This window comes from Trichoderma harzianum, assembly GCF_003025095.1.
Source record: "Trichoderma harzianum CBS 226.95 unplaced genomic scaffold M431scaffold_22, whole genome shotgun sequence".
Lineage (NCBI taxonomy): Eukaryota > Fungi > Ascomycota > Sordariomycetes > Hypocreales > Hypocreaceae > Trichoderma > Trichoderma harzianum.
Window position 1 is genome coordinate 270,379 of NW_020209270.1, and position 15,687 is coordinate 286,065.

Consider the following 15,687-nt stretch of genomic DNA (forward strand, 5'->3'; position numbering starts at 1 on the left):
CTGCCTCTGTCTGTCTTAGATCCAGCTTGTCTTTTATATATACACAGCAACAGCTTGTCAAGCTTGTTTACCCCTACGACGACTAACGACCAAATCCGATCGACATTCCCACTGCCCCTCGGCTCCACACACCGACTCCCATCGAAGACGCATCTTTCATACTTCGACCTCGACTGTAAGCTTTGACTTTGATCTGCTGCCAGAGGACGCAAAAAACATAAACATCCTTGCCAAGCATGGCTATGGCTGCCCCTCGACAGGGAGAAACGAGGCCCCAAGAGGCGGCCTTTGCTGCCCGCGGCTCCAGCGAAAACAATGCCCTTAACCGACGCAGTCGCTTACCCCTGGATACGACGGTCGCTCCCGTGCACCAGAACGGCTGCTTTGAAATTGACCGTGTCATCAAGAGCGGATGTGTCCAGAAGCGCACCCAAAAGACAAAGGTATGTCGCGTCCGTGATTTTGAATCCAAAAGCATTCGTGCTAACGCGTTTTTCTTTTTGCGCCGCGATAGAACTGGAAGACGGTGTATCTTGTCTTGCGACCGAATGGCATCTCCCTCTACAAGGACGACAAGGAGGCCAAGCTCCGTCACCACCTTTACCTGTCAGACCTCTCCGCGGTGACCATCCTCAAGGACCCCAAACACAAGCGCAAGAACCTGTTTGGCCTCTTTTCTCCGTCAAGAAACTTTCACTTCGCCGCCCCCACGCCGCAGGACGCGCAGGAATGGGTCGACTCAATTCGCAAAATCGCCAGGCTCGACGAAGAGGAGGAGGAAATGTACATGGGCAGTCCTGGAGCGCATATACTGTCCCCTGGGGCTCCTGACGGTTGGGGACACCACATCTACAATGCATGTTCAAGCTCCCCCGAAAACATTGGCATTCTCGATCCTTCGGCGCCCAAATTCATGGGATCAAATCGTCGCTTGTCCTACACGTTGGAATCCTCTGGCTTGTCTGGCAACGAAATGCTCTCTTACTCTGACTTTTCCGACACCGAAATCCCACGCGCACAGGGCACCTCCTTTGAGAACCTGGCCGTCCAACCACTGCCTGCCACGCAGCCTCGACAACCCATCATGCCTGGCCAGCGACCCGAAACAGGCGGCCGCTCAGCGAGCCAAGTCAGCGCCGTGACCGCCGAGCAGGAGTCTGAACGCGTCGTCTGGCAAGGCTCCCTGTGGATGCAGCGAACCAAGCGCGGCGTGCGCCAGTGGAAGCACATGTGGGGAGTGTTGCGCGCCCGACAGTTGGTCCTGTACAAAGACGAGTCGGAATACGCTGCAGAGGTCATCTTCGAGGTGTCTGACGTTGTCAATGTCGTAGAGACCGACCCTGTCAGCAGGAGTAAGACGCACTGTCTCCAGATTATCACGGCAGAGAAATCATATCGTTTCTGCACGCCCGACGAGGAGTCGCTGGTGCAGTTTCTCGGTGCCTTTAAAAGCCTGTTGGCCAAGAGGCGAGGACTGGAAGCTCGCGCAGCCGCCGCCGCAGCTGCAGTAGTCGTTGTCAACCCTCCTCCTGCATAATGCTTGATCAACATCTTATCTGAGAAGCGTTGTTTCAAGCCCCGGATACCCTCTCTCAAAATCTCTTCTTGCCTCCTTTCCTTGCCTCAAGCACTTAGATGAACGTCCTCTTTTTTTTTTTTTTTTTTTTTTTTTTTTTTTTTACATTTTCCTTTGTCGTATGATAAATACCCCCTTCTTTTTGTTTCGTACCTAATCTTGGTTTACGAATTTATGACCCCCGACTGGTTCTCTCATATACCAACTCCAGTCAACAATTACAATTACACGATTACCTTACTTTAATCCTACTCCCCGGTGGCGCATCACATCACAACTTTGAAAGTTTTGTGAATAATAACGGCGAATTGGTGGAACTTTTCTTCTTCTTCTTCTTGTGGTTTCCAGCACTCCTCGGAAAGCTTTGATAGCTGGGAAGCGAGTTGTGCTCGGTTGATGAACTCTTTTGATTAGTTAATTTTCTTCGTTCAAGACATTTGTGTTGGTTACATTTTATATCAAAACACTTGCTTGTTCTATCCTCTTATTAGCTTAGGTAGTTAGTTAAAGGCATAAATGGGTGTTAATAACCTGTATGCTCATTAATCTGAGAAGCTTATTGCTCATCTACTTGGCGATGAATGATGTGATGAATTTTGCAATTAGAGAATGATACTTGTTTCCCCTCTGCTCAGAACGGTGTTTATAACATAATAATATTGAGGCATAAGCGATAACATGTAATAGTAATATTGATACATAAGCGCATCTAACTAATATAACGAGACCTTATTGAAGATTAAGCGCGGGTATATTCTTTTGATCCCCATTCCCATTCCCAAGACACCGTGACCCTTTGTTACCAATTATGACTAACATAAGCAAAAGCAAAAATAAGAATAAAGAGAGAAGAGATGTTTAAAGAAACACGTTAGAAAATGGGTTGAGCCATCTTAGGCCGTAAAAAAAAAAAAAAAAAGAGGAATTATACCACCACATCCAAGCCTTGCAATTAAAGAAAAGAGAGAGAGAGAAGCATAATCGTGTCTTTGTCTACTCATCAGTTCCCTCACGCAGGATTCTCATCCGGCTTGTCAAGCCCGAAAAACGCCGTGTCAAAGTCACCACCAGCGTCCATCAGCTCAAAAGTGCTGTCGCGGTTGTTCATAAGGTCATCAAAAGTATCGTCTCCCGAGCCTCCAAGGCTAAAGTCAAAGTCCATCCCGTCAGCGGCTCCAGATTCTGGGCCAAAGAAGTCGGTGTTCATTGTCGCGTCGGGTACCTCAACCTTGACGTCCTCCATCTTTACCTGGCCTGGGTTGGCCTGGGCGGCCGAGCCGCTGGGGTCGGTGGGTAGAAGGTGGTTGAGATTCAAAAGGTCGTCACCGCCATCAGCTGGTGCAAAGGTAGCTAGATCGAATGATGGCTCCTTGGAGGCATTGGGTTGGCCGGAAACCTCGTTGCCCGGCGGCGGTGCAAGAGTAAACTCCATGTCGGTAAAATTCATCCCGGAAGCCTCTGGTAACACTGGTGGTTGGTTTGATCCGGAAGGTTCAGGAAGCATGTCTGCAATTGGCTTTTTGTCCCCTGGACTAGGCATTCCGTTCAGCCCGTTCATTCCGCCTGGAGGAGGTGGCTGCTGCTGCGATTGCTGGCCATTGGGCTCCTTGATGGACATGTCAATAGGTTCGGCTTCCGCAAGATCGATGCTCATGTTGGGGAATGGCGCCATAGGCTTCACGTCTGCGTCCTCTGCCATTGGTTCATCCTTGAAAATGGGTTCTGGCGGTGAGGGCAGATCCATATTTGGGGGTCGCTTTGCTTGTGCCTCGACGGGCTGAGGTGTAGGCCGAGCCAAAAGCTTCTTCTTCTTTTCTTGCAGTTCATTATAATCTCTGAGCAAGACTGACTTGGCCATAATCTAGCCAATGGGGGAGAAAGAAAGAGTCAGTGGTGAGTAAATTGAGGGCAACAAGGAATTAATTAAGAAAGAAAAAAAGACATAAAAGGGGAGATTGGGGGAAGATGAAGAGAAAGAAACAGAGATTGAGTCGCCACTTACAATTTCACTTTCCAGCTCGTTGAGCGCATTGTGAAAGTGATCGATGGTGTCTGGCAGCTTTGACTGTGTAGGCCCATAAGCATGCGTCAGATTCCCCTGAGCGTCTCTGCGAGAGGCCCGCAGAGCTTTGCCAGTTTGTACGAGCTTAATTAGGAGAAGAAATTAGTCGGCGACGGAGGAAAAAAATTAGGGGGCAGGTAATTGAGAAATACTCACCACGTCGTTGATGAGCGATTGGAGGGCGTCTAAAGGCTCCATTGGGGGTGAAGTTGAGGTTGAGGTTGCCATTGCGCTGGCGATGCGAGTACGAGTGTGAACGTGAGCGTGAGTGAGAGAAGAGAGCTGGAGCGCCCGGTTTAGAGAGCCAACCAGCAAAGATTGAAGATAGAGATAGTCGGAGTTAGGAATCAGCAAACAGCGCTCGGTTGGAGCATTCGCAGCGCAAGTGAGACTGTTTTGGTGCGCGGACCTAAAAGGCGAAGTCGCAGAACGAAGTGGCGATTCGATTCGATTGGGATCGATGAGCAGCTCCCAATGGGGTTTGCACTTGGGACTTTGGCGCAGTTCTAACAGTTGGTGAAGAGGAGAGAAAGTAGAACAGCGGGAGGAGAAGAGGGAGAATAGAAGATAATGGCAGCAGAGGAGGCGCAAAAAGATACAAAGTTTTGAAGGGTTTGTAGCGGCGCAAGTGAAAGCTCAAAGAGTGAGACTGGACGTTCGTTCCCTTGGGAACATTTGGAAGGGCTGGCATTCGGAGAAGTGCTAGTGCTAGGGGCACTTTCTGCTGTGGCTGTGGCTTGCTTCGGTGGGAGAGCTTGTGGCTGAGTGAGGTACTCGCTACCCTTTATCCACGAAAGTCTTCAAGTACACATTACAAACCATCTCCCGCTACTGAGGTATTACTCCGTAACCGCTCTAGCAATCATGCCGCTATCTTACGGCGGGAGTACCCAAGATTCCAGATCTCGGCGCCGCCAGAACCCGATCGCGCAGGTAGAGTGTACTTGCATCTTCGTTGCCGATCCCGCATTCCGCGATCCAAGGTCGCAAACTGTGGCTCAGATGGTTGCGCTGGGCTCGGAAATTCCCCGCAGATGCCGCCACGTCCTGAAGAACGGCTAAACATGTACAGCCAAGCAGCTTGTAAGAAGAGCAAAAACCTTGGATAGGGGTTAAAAGTATAAGAGTCCTGTGGAGCTGTATGATTAAATTCGACGGTACTCTGTACTTTTAATGTATATTCAGCCTCAGCTTCGTACCTAGTATTTAGGGGCGAGGTCGGGGCTTTGCTTGCTGTGGAGGATGAGGTACCTCCCTCCATAGGTGCTTCAAGTTGCTGGGGTCAGATCAGTCCATCAGAGAGCTCTCGTGCTCCATCGACAGCTGAATCAGCCATGTGGCCGCATGTCTCACAACTCCAGGTTGCAAAACCAACCCATGTCATTAAAGTCTACAAAGTTTACAAAGTAAATAATTGATATGCTATGGATGCCAGGACTCACGCAGACAAGCGCAGAGGCCGGCCGCCGAAACTGGCGTGGCGCTGAGCAAGAGGGCAGCCTCGTGATCTAGTACTATCACCTGTCAGGGTATCATTGAAGTATTTCGCATTTCGAGGCGCAGGAGTCGGCGCAGTGATGTACTGATGGAGAATGAATGTGCCTTGAGTTTCAACAAGACGAAAGCAAATCAAACGAATAGTTTCCATGATCTATTCCGCTGGTTGAAGTTGTTGGATATACCCAAGATACCCGAACTAGCCTGCGTTATTCCTTCTACTAGCTGTATATAACCGCCAAAACGCCCAGCCTTGACAGCAATACGAGGTGTCGGGCACAGGCGACTCCATCGCTCCAGTCTATAGGTGTCTAAGAGCCAGATTATGTGACGGATAGAGCTTCAACCCCCTGCGAGGCCATGTCACAGACCTGCTGCCTTACTAAAGAGCACCTTAGTAGGCATAGTAGAAGTAGCATCAACTATCAACAATAGACCGCACAACAAACATCCATAGATCCATATCATTCTCCTCATTCTCCTTATCGCTTTGCCCAAGCTCAAACAATTAAAAGCCCACGGTTCAGCCGCGCCCACCCCTCTCTATCTCTCCCGTGCTCTCTCGGCAGAAGAAAGACTCGAAAGCACACACGCACACAAAAAATCCAATCTGCACCTTGCCCGTTATAGGGTAGCCGCTCTAGCTGCAAATCCATCAAAGTTGGCTCTCCACTCTTGCCCAGCACAAACCTTCACCTTGACATCCCGTCCAACTTAGTACATGCCGGGTTTTTTTGTCTCTTTTTTTCCTCAGACAAAGTTCGCTGTGTGAGCACGAAAGTAGCGGAGCGGTTGGTTGCGATTTGCGGGACTCGTTTCCTTTATCGTTTTCTTCTGCGTTTTCTTCTTTTATTTCTTTTCAAAGATTATTTTCCTAGTCCCTCTCGGCATCCGCATCCTTGCAGCTCTTGTTCAGTTTTCTGTCCCCTGTCTTGTTCCTATCTTGTCCCGCCTCACCAGCGCTGCAAGCTTCCCACAAGCTCGGCCGGGCAGTTCTCAGTTCTCCTTCAACGCATCTCCTCGGTTTCGCCTCGATTTACTCCAAGCATCTTTCCGAGCCTCTCGCCGGCAGCGTTTTCCGTCTGTTTTGTTCCCTCGTCATCGATAGTTAGCGAGCTCGTCGTCCGAGATCTATTCGTTGCATTCTTCCCCCCTAAAAAGCACCCCTCCTCTCTACCGACTTCTCCTCACTACTCTCCATCGCCACCCACGCAACCGCCTGCGCGCCTCCGCTTCCTCAACCCCTTTCGCGTGCCCGATACGATCCTCTCCAAAGAATCCTCATAGTCGCGACAATGGCTGACGCTGGCGCTGTTCCGACCTCTGCGCAGCCTGGCGTGGGCGCCTCTGCCGCCCAAAACGGCCAAGGCAACCCAACTCACCTCCCCCCGCCTCCCCTCCATATTCCGCAGAACACGAACCCAATCCCGACGGCCATCACCTCTCCCCGATCTGGCGTTGACGGCGGTGGAATTCTCTCCCCAACCACCGGCTTCCGACGAGCTGCGCCTGAGCCCAACAAGCGGGCCCTCTACGTTGGCGGGTTGGATCAGCGGGTCACCGAGGACGTGCTGCGTCAGATCTTTGAGACCACGGGCCATGTCCAGAACGTCAAGATTATCCCAGACAAGAATGTGTGGACATGTACTTCTGTGGTGTTGTGTTGGATTGTACATTTTGCTAACCGTGGTATATATAGGCCAAGGGCTACAACTATGGCTTTGTCGAGTACGATGACCCCGGTGCGGCAGAGAGGGCCATGCAGACCCTGAATGGTCGACGAGTTCACCAATCCGTATGTCTACCATAGATGTTGCTTCTCATCTTGTCCCTCATGGGGTATTTGTCTCCCAGCTTCCACTGACACAGCTCTTGTGAACAATATAGGAGATCCGGGTCAACTGGGCCTACCAGTCCAACACCACCAGCAAAGAGGATACGTCAAACCACTTCCACATCTTCGTGGGCGATCTCTCAAACGAAGTCAACGATGATATCCTCCTCCAGGCCTTTTCTGCTTTTGGCTCCGTCTCGGAAGCTCGCGTCATGTGGGACATGAAGACGGGTAGATCTCGAGGCTATGGCTTTGTGGCCTTCCGCGATCGGCCCGATGCCGAAAAGGCGCTGAGCTCCATGGATGGAGAGTGGCTCGGATCGCGCGCCATCCGCTGCAACTGGGCCAACCAAAAGGGTCAACCCTCAATGGCTCAGCAGCAGGCAATGCAGGCCATGGGCATGACTCCCACCACTCCCTTTGGCCACCACCAGTTCCCTGCCCACGGAATCGCTAGTTACGAGATGATCCTTGCGCAGACGCCCAACTGGCAGACTACGTGCTACGTGGGCAACCTCACCCCCTACACGACTCCCAACGACGTTGTCCCCCTGTTTCAGAACTTTGGCTTTGTCGTGGAGTCACGATTCCAGGCGGACCGCGGCTTTGCCTTTATCAAGATGGACACCCACGAGAATGCGGCAATGGCCATTTGCCAGATGAACGGATACAATGTCAACGGCCGGCCATTGAAGTGCAGCGTAAGTAAACCTTTCTTTTCAACATGTTGAGTGACGAATGGCGGCGGGACATATCACTGACATAGTGAGCAGTGGGGCAAGGACAAGACACCCAACTCTGGATCGTTTGACCCTCAGCAACAGCCATACAGCCCCCAGACCTCTCAGGCCCCGGGCTTCCCTGGTACTCCCACGTACTACCCGCAGTATGGAGGTAAGTTGCTATATTGAACTGGCTGTTGGTTACAGAACTGGACACTAACCAATGCGCTCTTTGTTGCAGCACAATACAACGGACAACAAGGCAACTTTGGCGGCCCACAAGCTGGATCTCCCGCGGGATACAGCGGCTCCCCCATGGGATATGGTGGACCCCAGAGCGCCGGAGGATATGGCCGAGGCCACCAGGGTCCCAACGCTCAATGGAACCAAAACCAGGGACAAAACTTCAACAACGGTTTCGGCGGCTATCAATCGTAGTCATCGGGGAATGAAGTGCGAACGGGATCGCAAGCTGTAAGAGTGGAGGAGTTGAGAAAGAAGAAATTTCACGGTTGAGGGGGAACTCATTTTCTTTTACCATTTGACGTATCATACTCCTTTCCTTGTCTCCCCCATTTCTTGTTGATTTGCCCAACTTTGTTGTCATCTTCCTCTAACCTCACTCCCTTTTATCTACTGCCATTCTCAGCATATGGGCTCTTCTCATTTTGTACCAGCCATCGTTTTTTCTTTCCCAGTGTGATTTTCCAAAGGTTGTTTCTTCCAGGGGTTTCCTCTCATTGCTCCTTTTGCCCGTGTAATTTTTCATTTTATGCACGAGAGAAACGAAAAGTTTGGAATGCTTTTATTTTACTTTTTATTCCTTTTCTTCTTCTTCTTTCATTTTAAAACGAGCGCCGCCTGCTGGGATACCACATGGGAGCATTTGGAGCAGGTAATTTCTCTCTTTCTGTCTCTTTCTCTCTCTGTCTCTCACCCTTTCATACTTGTTTTTGTCTGTTCCCATATGATGATGATTACGAATTTCTATTGTCTTGCGCGATCTGAAGAAATGAGCGTGGCATCACCATATTGTGTCAAAGAAGGGTTGGATAACCTGAGAAGAGCATTTGAAGTTAAGGGGGGGGGGGTTGCTCCCCCCCTTGAGATTTTTCTTTTTTATCTTCTCCCATAGGAGACTGAGGCTTTTGCGGTACGACGACGTCGGAAAAGATGATGTGGATTTTTATTATGTGTAAGAAAATAACAAGCACAAGTGGGAGAGCGAATTTGTAGCCAGAATGCCTTTTCGGTCTGACTATTTGGAAGAAAATGAAGGTGGTTTATATGATCGTAAATACCTGCTTCTGGATTACAGGCAGTTATTGCAACAATCACTGCGGGGTTCTCGAGGAGAGCTTGCTTGCTTGGCTTGCTAGACCAGACTTGCATGTGATACCATCTAATTGTGCATGGATGTTTATGTCTACAGTCGCCATGCGCATCATCCCATGAACAAGAGAATGTGCCGTTGTATTGGGCACACAATTTCGTATTCCAGATGGTTTGCGTCGTACATGAGCGACTCGAATTTACACATGGCATGACGTCCAGAGAATTTTGGGCGGGAAAACAACAGCCGGTGGCGATTTCGAGCTGCAGATTATGCAGGGGACATGACGGAGCTGATATCCATACTGCTGCTGTCACCTTGGCCGAAAAAGCAGGGAACCTTGGGGGCAAAATCAGTGGAACTGCCTACTACTGGTCGCTGGTTTGCAATGATTGCATGAGATGACGAGAGAATAGGGAAGGGATTCTTTCATGTATGTACATGTGAAGATGAGAGAAGAAAAGGAGGCGCTTTCATGAATAGAGGGTGATTTTGCGAGCCTCTGATGATGAGTTATGGCTGAGCACGAAGAGCAATTGGCGATGCTGACTCGCTGAAGACGGGCAGAACTGGGTGGAACCAGCCAGCGACAGGTGCTTGCGGCGTGTTGGATGTGCAAGTACATGTACATGTACTTTGAATGGATATGGGCACCTTTGCGGCAGTGAGTGGATGATACGTTGCAAGCCTTGTTTCGGGAGCTTTGTAGACAGACAGGTACCTGGTAAGGATGGCATTGCTGTCAAACGGATCGAGCAAGTATCAAAACAGGTATCAATATTTTTGATTTGGATTACGTTGACGCCGTTGAAATAATATGAGTGGGGGGCGTGGATTGTTGATGCTGGGAGTCGTGTCTGAAGACGGTGATTGACGTCTCAGAGCAAGGTACTCCGTAAGTCTTGATACAATTAATCAGCGTCAAGAGACTACTATTAATGATTCAGTCACTGGTGAACAATTGATGTCCTGATTGTCTGTCAATATTCAAGGTAAGGTATCGGCTGTGCTCATTTGATGTCATCCAATATCACATGGATGGACATTTATAGGCACCTCATCTTTTGCTGTGACCGAGCGAGATCTGCTGCTGATGCTTCGAGTTCATGTTTCAGCTGCATGTACCAGAACTGCGGCCTGACTTGGAGCAGCGGCTAGCACCAACGCGGCCTAGCCAGCGAGAGTGGGAGCTTCCCTGGGCAACCGGCAACGGCCCCGCCCTGGATGTAGTGGTACTTGCGCTCGCAAGCTGGGCTCAGTCAGCGCCGATTACAGGCCTCAAGGTTGACTGCCCGCTACAGTGAGCTCCGGTCGTCTTAGCGCCTTGTTCAACGGGCTGGGTACCGCTACAAGTGCAAGTCCTGGAGCGATGCGCGCTGTACGTTGCAAACGTGTTCGGTCTCGGCAAACGACATTGATTTGAAAGAAGGAAAGCAGAACGAAGAGGGAAAAAAGAAGAAGAAGAAGAGAGAAATGAGGCTAGCATCAAACCTTATACTCGAATGAAGCAAATGCGTCCTCTTTTGTTTCCGGTTTTGCGTGTTTATTGCCTATTCAATTCTGCCATTCGCATCCATCAAAATCTCCATCAGGCGAAGGTACCTCTCTGGCCTATCTGATTGAGTGCAGTGAGCCATTGGATCAAATGTACCTTGGCTGTACTGCACTGTAGAGTCGCACCAGACTGATCACCACTGCGCTGCGACGACAAGTTCCAGGCTGGGCTGGGCTTATGCCACCAAAAACCAAGATCCAATCCAGACCATTCCCGCCGTAGCCATTTCTTACCCACTCCCTCAATCAAGTCGCAGTTGATCGCATCCCCCCGGAACTTGGGCCTCCACCGAGCGCCCAATTGCTGCGACTCTGATCCGTTGATCGAGCGCCGTCGCAAATCCGCAGCAGCAGCAAATCGGCGCTGACCAACCGCCTGTGCTGGTGCAGAATAATAGCGCTCTGGTCTGGAGGCTGCTGTGCTGTGCTTTGCTGTGCTGTGCTGTGTGGCCCGGTCGGCCGCTGCTTGGACCGCTGACGCCCCTCCTTTGCTCTGCCTTGCCCGCCATGGATAATCCGTCGTGGTACCCCGACTCTCGACACAAGAACAGCGGCCAGACATCGCGAGACTATCCCTCGCCTCTGCCAGCCTCCTCCTCTGGCCACGCCCCGGCCGGTCAAGCGTCTGCCGCGTCTGCGTCTTCGTCTGCTTCTGCCCTAGCTTCGGCGTCTGCGTCCGCTCCGCCTGCTGCCGCCGCTGCTTCTTCCTCGGGCTCGCCCTACAGCAGCAGCAACAACATCGCCAGCTCCAACCCCAACAACAACAATAACAACATCAACTCGTCCAGCAGCCACAGCAGCAACAGCTACGACCGCCAGCCCTACCAGCATCACACGCTGCCGCACCAGCTGCACTACCAGCTGCCTCACCAGCACCACCAGCCCCAGCACCCGCAGCAGCAGCAGCTCAGCGCCCACCACGGCTCCTCCAGCAGCATCAACCTCAACCCGGCCACCTCGCCTCTCGCTACCGCCCCCGTGCGCGACAACAGCGGCGACGTCGCCATGCACGACGCCCACGATGCCCACGCCGGCATTAAGTACCCCATGAGGCCGCACCACCAGGCCCATCTGTCGGGCACCCGCTCGTCGGGCCTGTACTCGCCCCAGGACCAGCAGCAGCACCAACACCAGCAGCAGCTCCAGCAACAACAGCTCCAGCTCCAGCAGCTGCAGAACCAGCACCAGCAGCAGCCGTCGTCCGCTGCCCAGCGCTACTCGCCCATGGACACGCTGTCGCCCACGTCGCCCTACCAAAAGGCCTACACCAGCTCGCCCTCGCAGCAGACGCCGCCCAACGCCGACTACTCGAGCAGCCCGTACTTTGTTGGTCGCCAGCCCCAGCTGCCCCCCATTTCCTCCTACTCCCACGATGGCTACCCCTCGTCTGCCGTGGCCACGCTCGACGGCTCCTTTAGCGACAACAAGGCCCCTCGCCGCCAGAATCCCCCCATGATGAAGACGGTGCCCGAGTTCAAGAAGATCAAGTCGCCCGCCGAGCTGCAGCCCAAGAACACGAGACAGCCGCGCTTCAGGCGAGCAAACCCAGAGGGAGGCTTCATTAGTGTTAGTCTGCCATGCCACTACAACTTATTTTGACTCGACAGCTTCTAACCCTGATATAGCCTCTCCAAGCATTGACGCTGCACCTGCCTGCCACGTACCGCATTTGCAACCCGAGCTTCAAGTACGAGTCATCGCGGAACCCTCGCCGAGTCCTGACGAAGCCCAGCAAGGGCACCAAGAACGATGGCTACGACAACGAGGATAGCGATTACATCCTTTACGTGAACGACATTCTGGGCTCTGAAGAAGCCGGCCACAAGTGCGTATACTCCTTTCTCTTGCTTAAGACAGCCGCCTCCTCTCCCTCGCTGTCATAATATGTTGTCTAACTTTGTTGTAGGAATCGCTATCTCATTCTCGATGTGCTGGGCCAGGGTACCTTTGGTCAGGTCGTCAAGTGTCAGAATCTCAAGACGCAAGAGGTCGTGGCCGTCAAGGTTATCAAAAACCGCACCGCCTACTTCAACCAGAGTATGATGGAGGTGTCTGTGCTCGACTTGGTAGGATTTCCCCCTCCATTCTATGATTATTAGCTTGCGCTGATTTGATATAAAAAAAAAGCTCAATACGAAGCTCGACAAAAACGATGACCACCATCTTCTCCGACTGAAAGACACCTTTATCCACCGACAGCATCTTTGCCTCGTCTTCGAGCTGCTCAGCGTCAACCTGTACGAACTTATCAAGCAGAACCAGTTCCGCGGTCTCAGCACGACTCTGGTCCGCGTGTTCGCCCAGCAGCTTCTGAATGGCCTCGCCCTTCTCAACAAGGCTCGGCTGATTCACTGCGATTTGAAGCCAGAAAACATTTTACTAAAGAATCTTGAGAGCCCAATCATCAAGATTATCGATTTTGGCTCGGCATGCGACGAGCGCCAGACGGTCTACACTTATATCCAGTCCAGATTCTACCGATCCCCCGAGGTCTTGCTGGGCTTGCCGTACTCGTCCGCCATCGACATGTGGTCGCTGGGCTGTATCGTGGTGGAGCTGTTCCTCGGACTTCCCCTCTTCCCCGGCTCATCAGAGTACAACCAGATTGCTCGAATCGTCGAGATGCTTGGCAATCCCCCCAATTGGATGATTGACATGGGCAAGCAGGGCCTCGAGTTTTTCGAGCGGCGGCAGGATGAATTTGGCAGGCGGACATACCACATGAAGAGCATGGAACAGTATTCGCGGGAGCACAACACCAAGGAACAGCCTAGTAAGAAGTACTTCCAGGCTAATACGCTGCCCGAGATTATCAAGTCGTACCCCATGCCCCGCAAGAATATGAAGCAGAGCGAGATCGACCGAGGTAAGAATTCTTTGGAAAAGATTCCCCTTTCTCCCATTCCCATTCTCTCCCAATGCATTTACGGGCTCCCTTGACCTAACCTGATATTGCTACAGAGATGAACAATCGCATCGCCTTCATCGACTTCGTCAGGGGTCTGCTTAACATCAACCCTCTAGAGCGGTGGTCGCCACAGCAGGCAAAACTTCACCCCTTTATTACACAACAAAAGTACACTGGGCCTTTTGTCCCGCCAATGAACTTGAAGTCGAGCTCCCTCAACCGATCACCAGCTCCCGGCACCCAGCAACAGCAGCAAGCCGAGGCCCTCAGCAAGCAACGAGCCGCGCAGGCGCAAGCTCAGGCTGCTCAGGCCCAGGCCCAGGCACAAGCCCAAGCCCAGGCGCAAGCCCAGGCTCAGGCTCAAGCGCAAGCTCAGGCCCAGGCCCAGGCCCAGGCCAATTCAGCGCAAAACGCATATGGTGGACAGTACCAGGCCTCTGGCCACGTACCAGCTCCTTTGTATTCAAACAGCGCCGTCTATAACCCTGGCGCTGCCCACGGAAGCGTCCCCCCTCAGTACGGGCCACCCCAAACCGGCCAGTACGGTCAAATGGTCATGTCGCAGCCTCCTCAGCAGCTCCAATCGTCGCAATACTCGAACCCCTCACAGCCTAACATGTACCAGCAAGGTGGCATGAGAACGAATAGGCAGCGGGCTTCGACCATGGAGCAGCAACAAAGCGGCATCCCTCCTGCGCTTCAACGAGTCGCAAGCCACCTTGACCCGAGCCAACCCATTCGACTTCAGCCTAGCCCGGCATACTATCCACCAACTGGCGAGGGATTGGATAACGCACCAGGTCGCGCTGGCAGACGAGGCAGCCGGGTCCAACAGGGAGGTGCCCGCAGCAACCGGGACTTTATTCGGAACCTGGAAGAGCGAACATTGGAAGAAGGCTTTATGGGCAACCAGAACCCGTGGCATTGAAGCCATGCTTCTGACTCTTCCCTTTCAGCCGAAGTCAAGGAAATCTAGTCTCTCCGACTGTGGTAGTTTTGTGAATTACACCGATATCATGACCAAGTAACTGGGCGTCGCAAAGACAACCGTCCGTCTTTGAAATCAGAGCATGGGGCATTACATTCCATGGATCCAACGCTCTTTTCAGCGCACTCGCCAATGACTTGAAAGAGAGCCGTGGTGATTGGGAACTTGGCTATTCATAAAGCCCACTGAGGCGGGCCGTAAGGAGGGATCCCGTTGCGATGACGGGGGATACTTTTCTGAATCCCCCACAGTCCGAGATTCATACCCGAGCCGCTCATTAGGCCTGATCCTGCGACGCACGTCATGAATGATATATATGGGTTCGGACTGGGAGGGGGTGCGTTTGCCGTCTGTGCGTAAACCAAAAGGCAATTTCGTCTTTATTAGATGGTTGCCCGTAATCTGCATATCGGTGGATGGGAAGGGGTTTCATTGTTTGTGTTTCTATTTGTTTTTGTGGGATCGGTCTATGTTCCTGCTCCGTGTACGACTACTTGGTGTCTGCCTCGGTGTCGTTTCTCGTTATTCTTTGTATGTATCTGCAATCGAGACTGGCTCTATTACGTGTTTTGCAGAGAATGATTCTCACAGTTCAAGAATGGGTGGGGGAATAGGGGGGATGCAAAATTTGTGTTTGTTTGTTTCTGCCCCGAATCATGTGGTTCGGGGGAAGAGGATGGATAAAGGAGAAGGAGATGGAGATGGAGATGGAGGAAAAGAAAAGAGAAAAGAGAGATTGCAATTTGCGAGGATTATTGGGATGACTATGGGTTTTAGTAGATATGGCTTTCTTTGCTTGCTCTTCTCTTTGCTGCCTCTTTTGTGTCTTCCTGTCCCTTTGCTTTTGTTTCTCTCCCTGTTTCATCATCTCTCTTGGTTGTGGATTTTCTTATAAGTTTGTTTCACTGGTTTCAAGCATGAGTGAGTATTAGGGGGTTTCTTTAGTTTGGCTATATATCCTGGACTTGGCAGAGATGATGGTTTGGGATGAACTGCTGCCGAAAGGGGGGGAGGGTTTAGTCGAGATGGTGATTTTTTGATACCTGTTCATGGAAGGGGGAGGGTGGGGTTTTGTAAATATTATCATCTGAATACTATCCACTGTCTTGAAGTTTTTGACTTGTGATATTTTGATTGGCTTCTGATATCTTGATTGGCTTGTGATGCTCTGATCGTGTTTTACTTGGGAGTTGTATGTGTCTTTGGGAGTAGT

General features: G+C 51.6%; 4 protein-coding genes across 4 annotated transcripts; 3 read left to right on the forward strand and 1 right to left on the reverse strand.

The window, feature by feature from the left end:
- Positions 1-236: 236 nt before the first annotated feature.
- On the forward strand, positions 237-1,537 carry M431DRAFT_487322 (hypothetical protein; the record flags this gene model as incomplete). The annotated part of the gene is made up of 2 exons (XM_024916462.1): positions 237-443; positions 515-1,537. The coding sequence occupies 2 exons, from the start codon at positions 237-239 to the stop codon at positions 1,535-1,537; spliced, it is 1,230 nt and encodes a 409-aa protein (XP_024768556.1).
- Positions 1,538-2,244: 707 nt separating this feature from the next.
- Positions 2,245-4,284, reverse strand: M431DRAFT_154834 (hypothetical protein). The gene is made up of 3 exons (XM_024912915.1): positions 3,795-4,284; positions 3,579-3,722; positions 2,245-3,437 (listed from the first exon to the last, which is right to left on the reverse strand). The coding sequence occupies exons 1-3, from the start codon at positions 3,864-3,866 to the stop codon at positions 2,586-2,588; spliced, it is 1,068 nt and encodes a 355-aa protein (XP_024768557.1). The 5' UTR covers positions 3,867-4,284; the 3' UTR covers positions 2,245-2,585.
- A 1,827-nt stretch (positions 4,285-6,111) lies between these two features.
- On the forward strand, positions 6,112-8,470 carry M431DRAFT_322079 (hypothetical protein). The gene is made up of 5 exons (XM_024914308.1): positions 6,112-6,769; positions 6,841-6,930; positions 7,023-7,670; positions 7,743-7,863; positions 7,933-8,470. Exons 1-5 carry the CDS (start codon positions 6,431-6,433, stop codon positions 8,127-8,129), a joined length of 1,395 nt encoding a protein of 464 aa, XP_024768558.1. The 5' UTR covers positions 6,112-6,430; the 3' UTR covers positions 8,130-8,470.
- A 3,113-nt stretch (positions 8,471-11,583) lies between these two features.
- M431DRAFT_98906 (hypothetical protein) lies at positions 11,584-14,414 on the forward strand (the record flags this gene model as incomplete). The annotated part of the gene is made up of 5 exons (XM_024925097.1): positions 11,584-12,144; positions 12,204-12,403; positions 12,485-12,644; positions 12,706-13,444; positions 13,540-14,414. The coding sequence occupies 5 exons, from the start codon at positions 11,584-11,586 to the stop codon at positions 14,412-14,414; spliced, it is 2,535 nt and encodes an 844-aa protein (XP_024768559.1).
- Between the last annotated feature and the right edge of the window lie 1,273 nt (positions 14,415-15,687).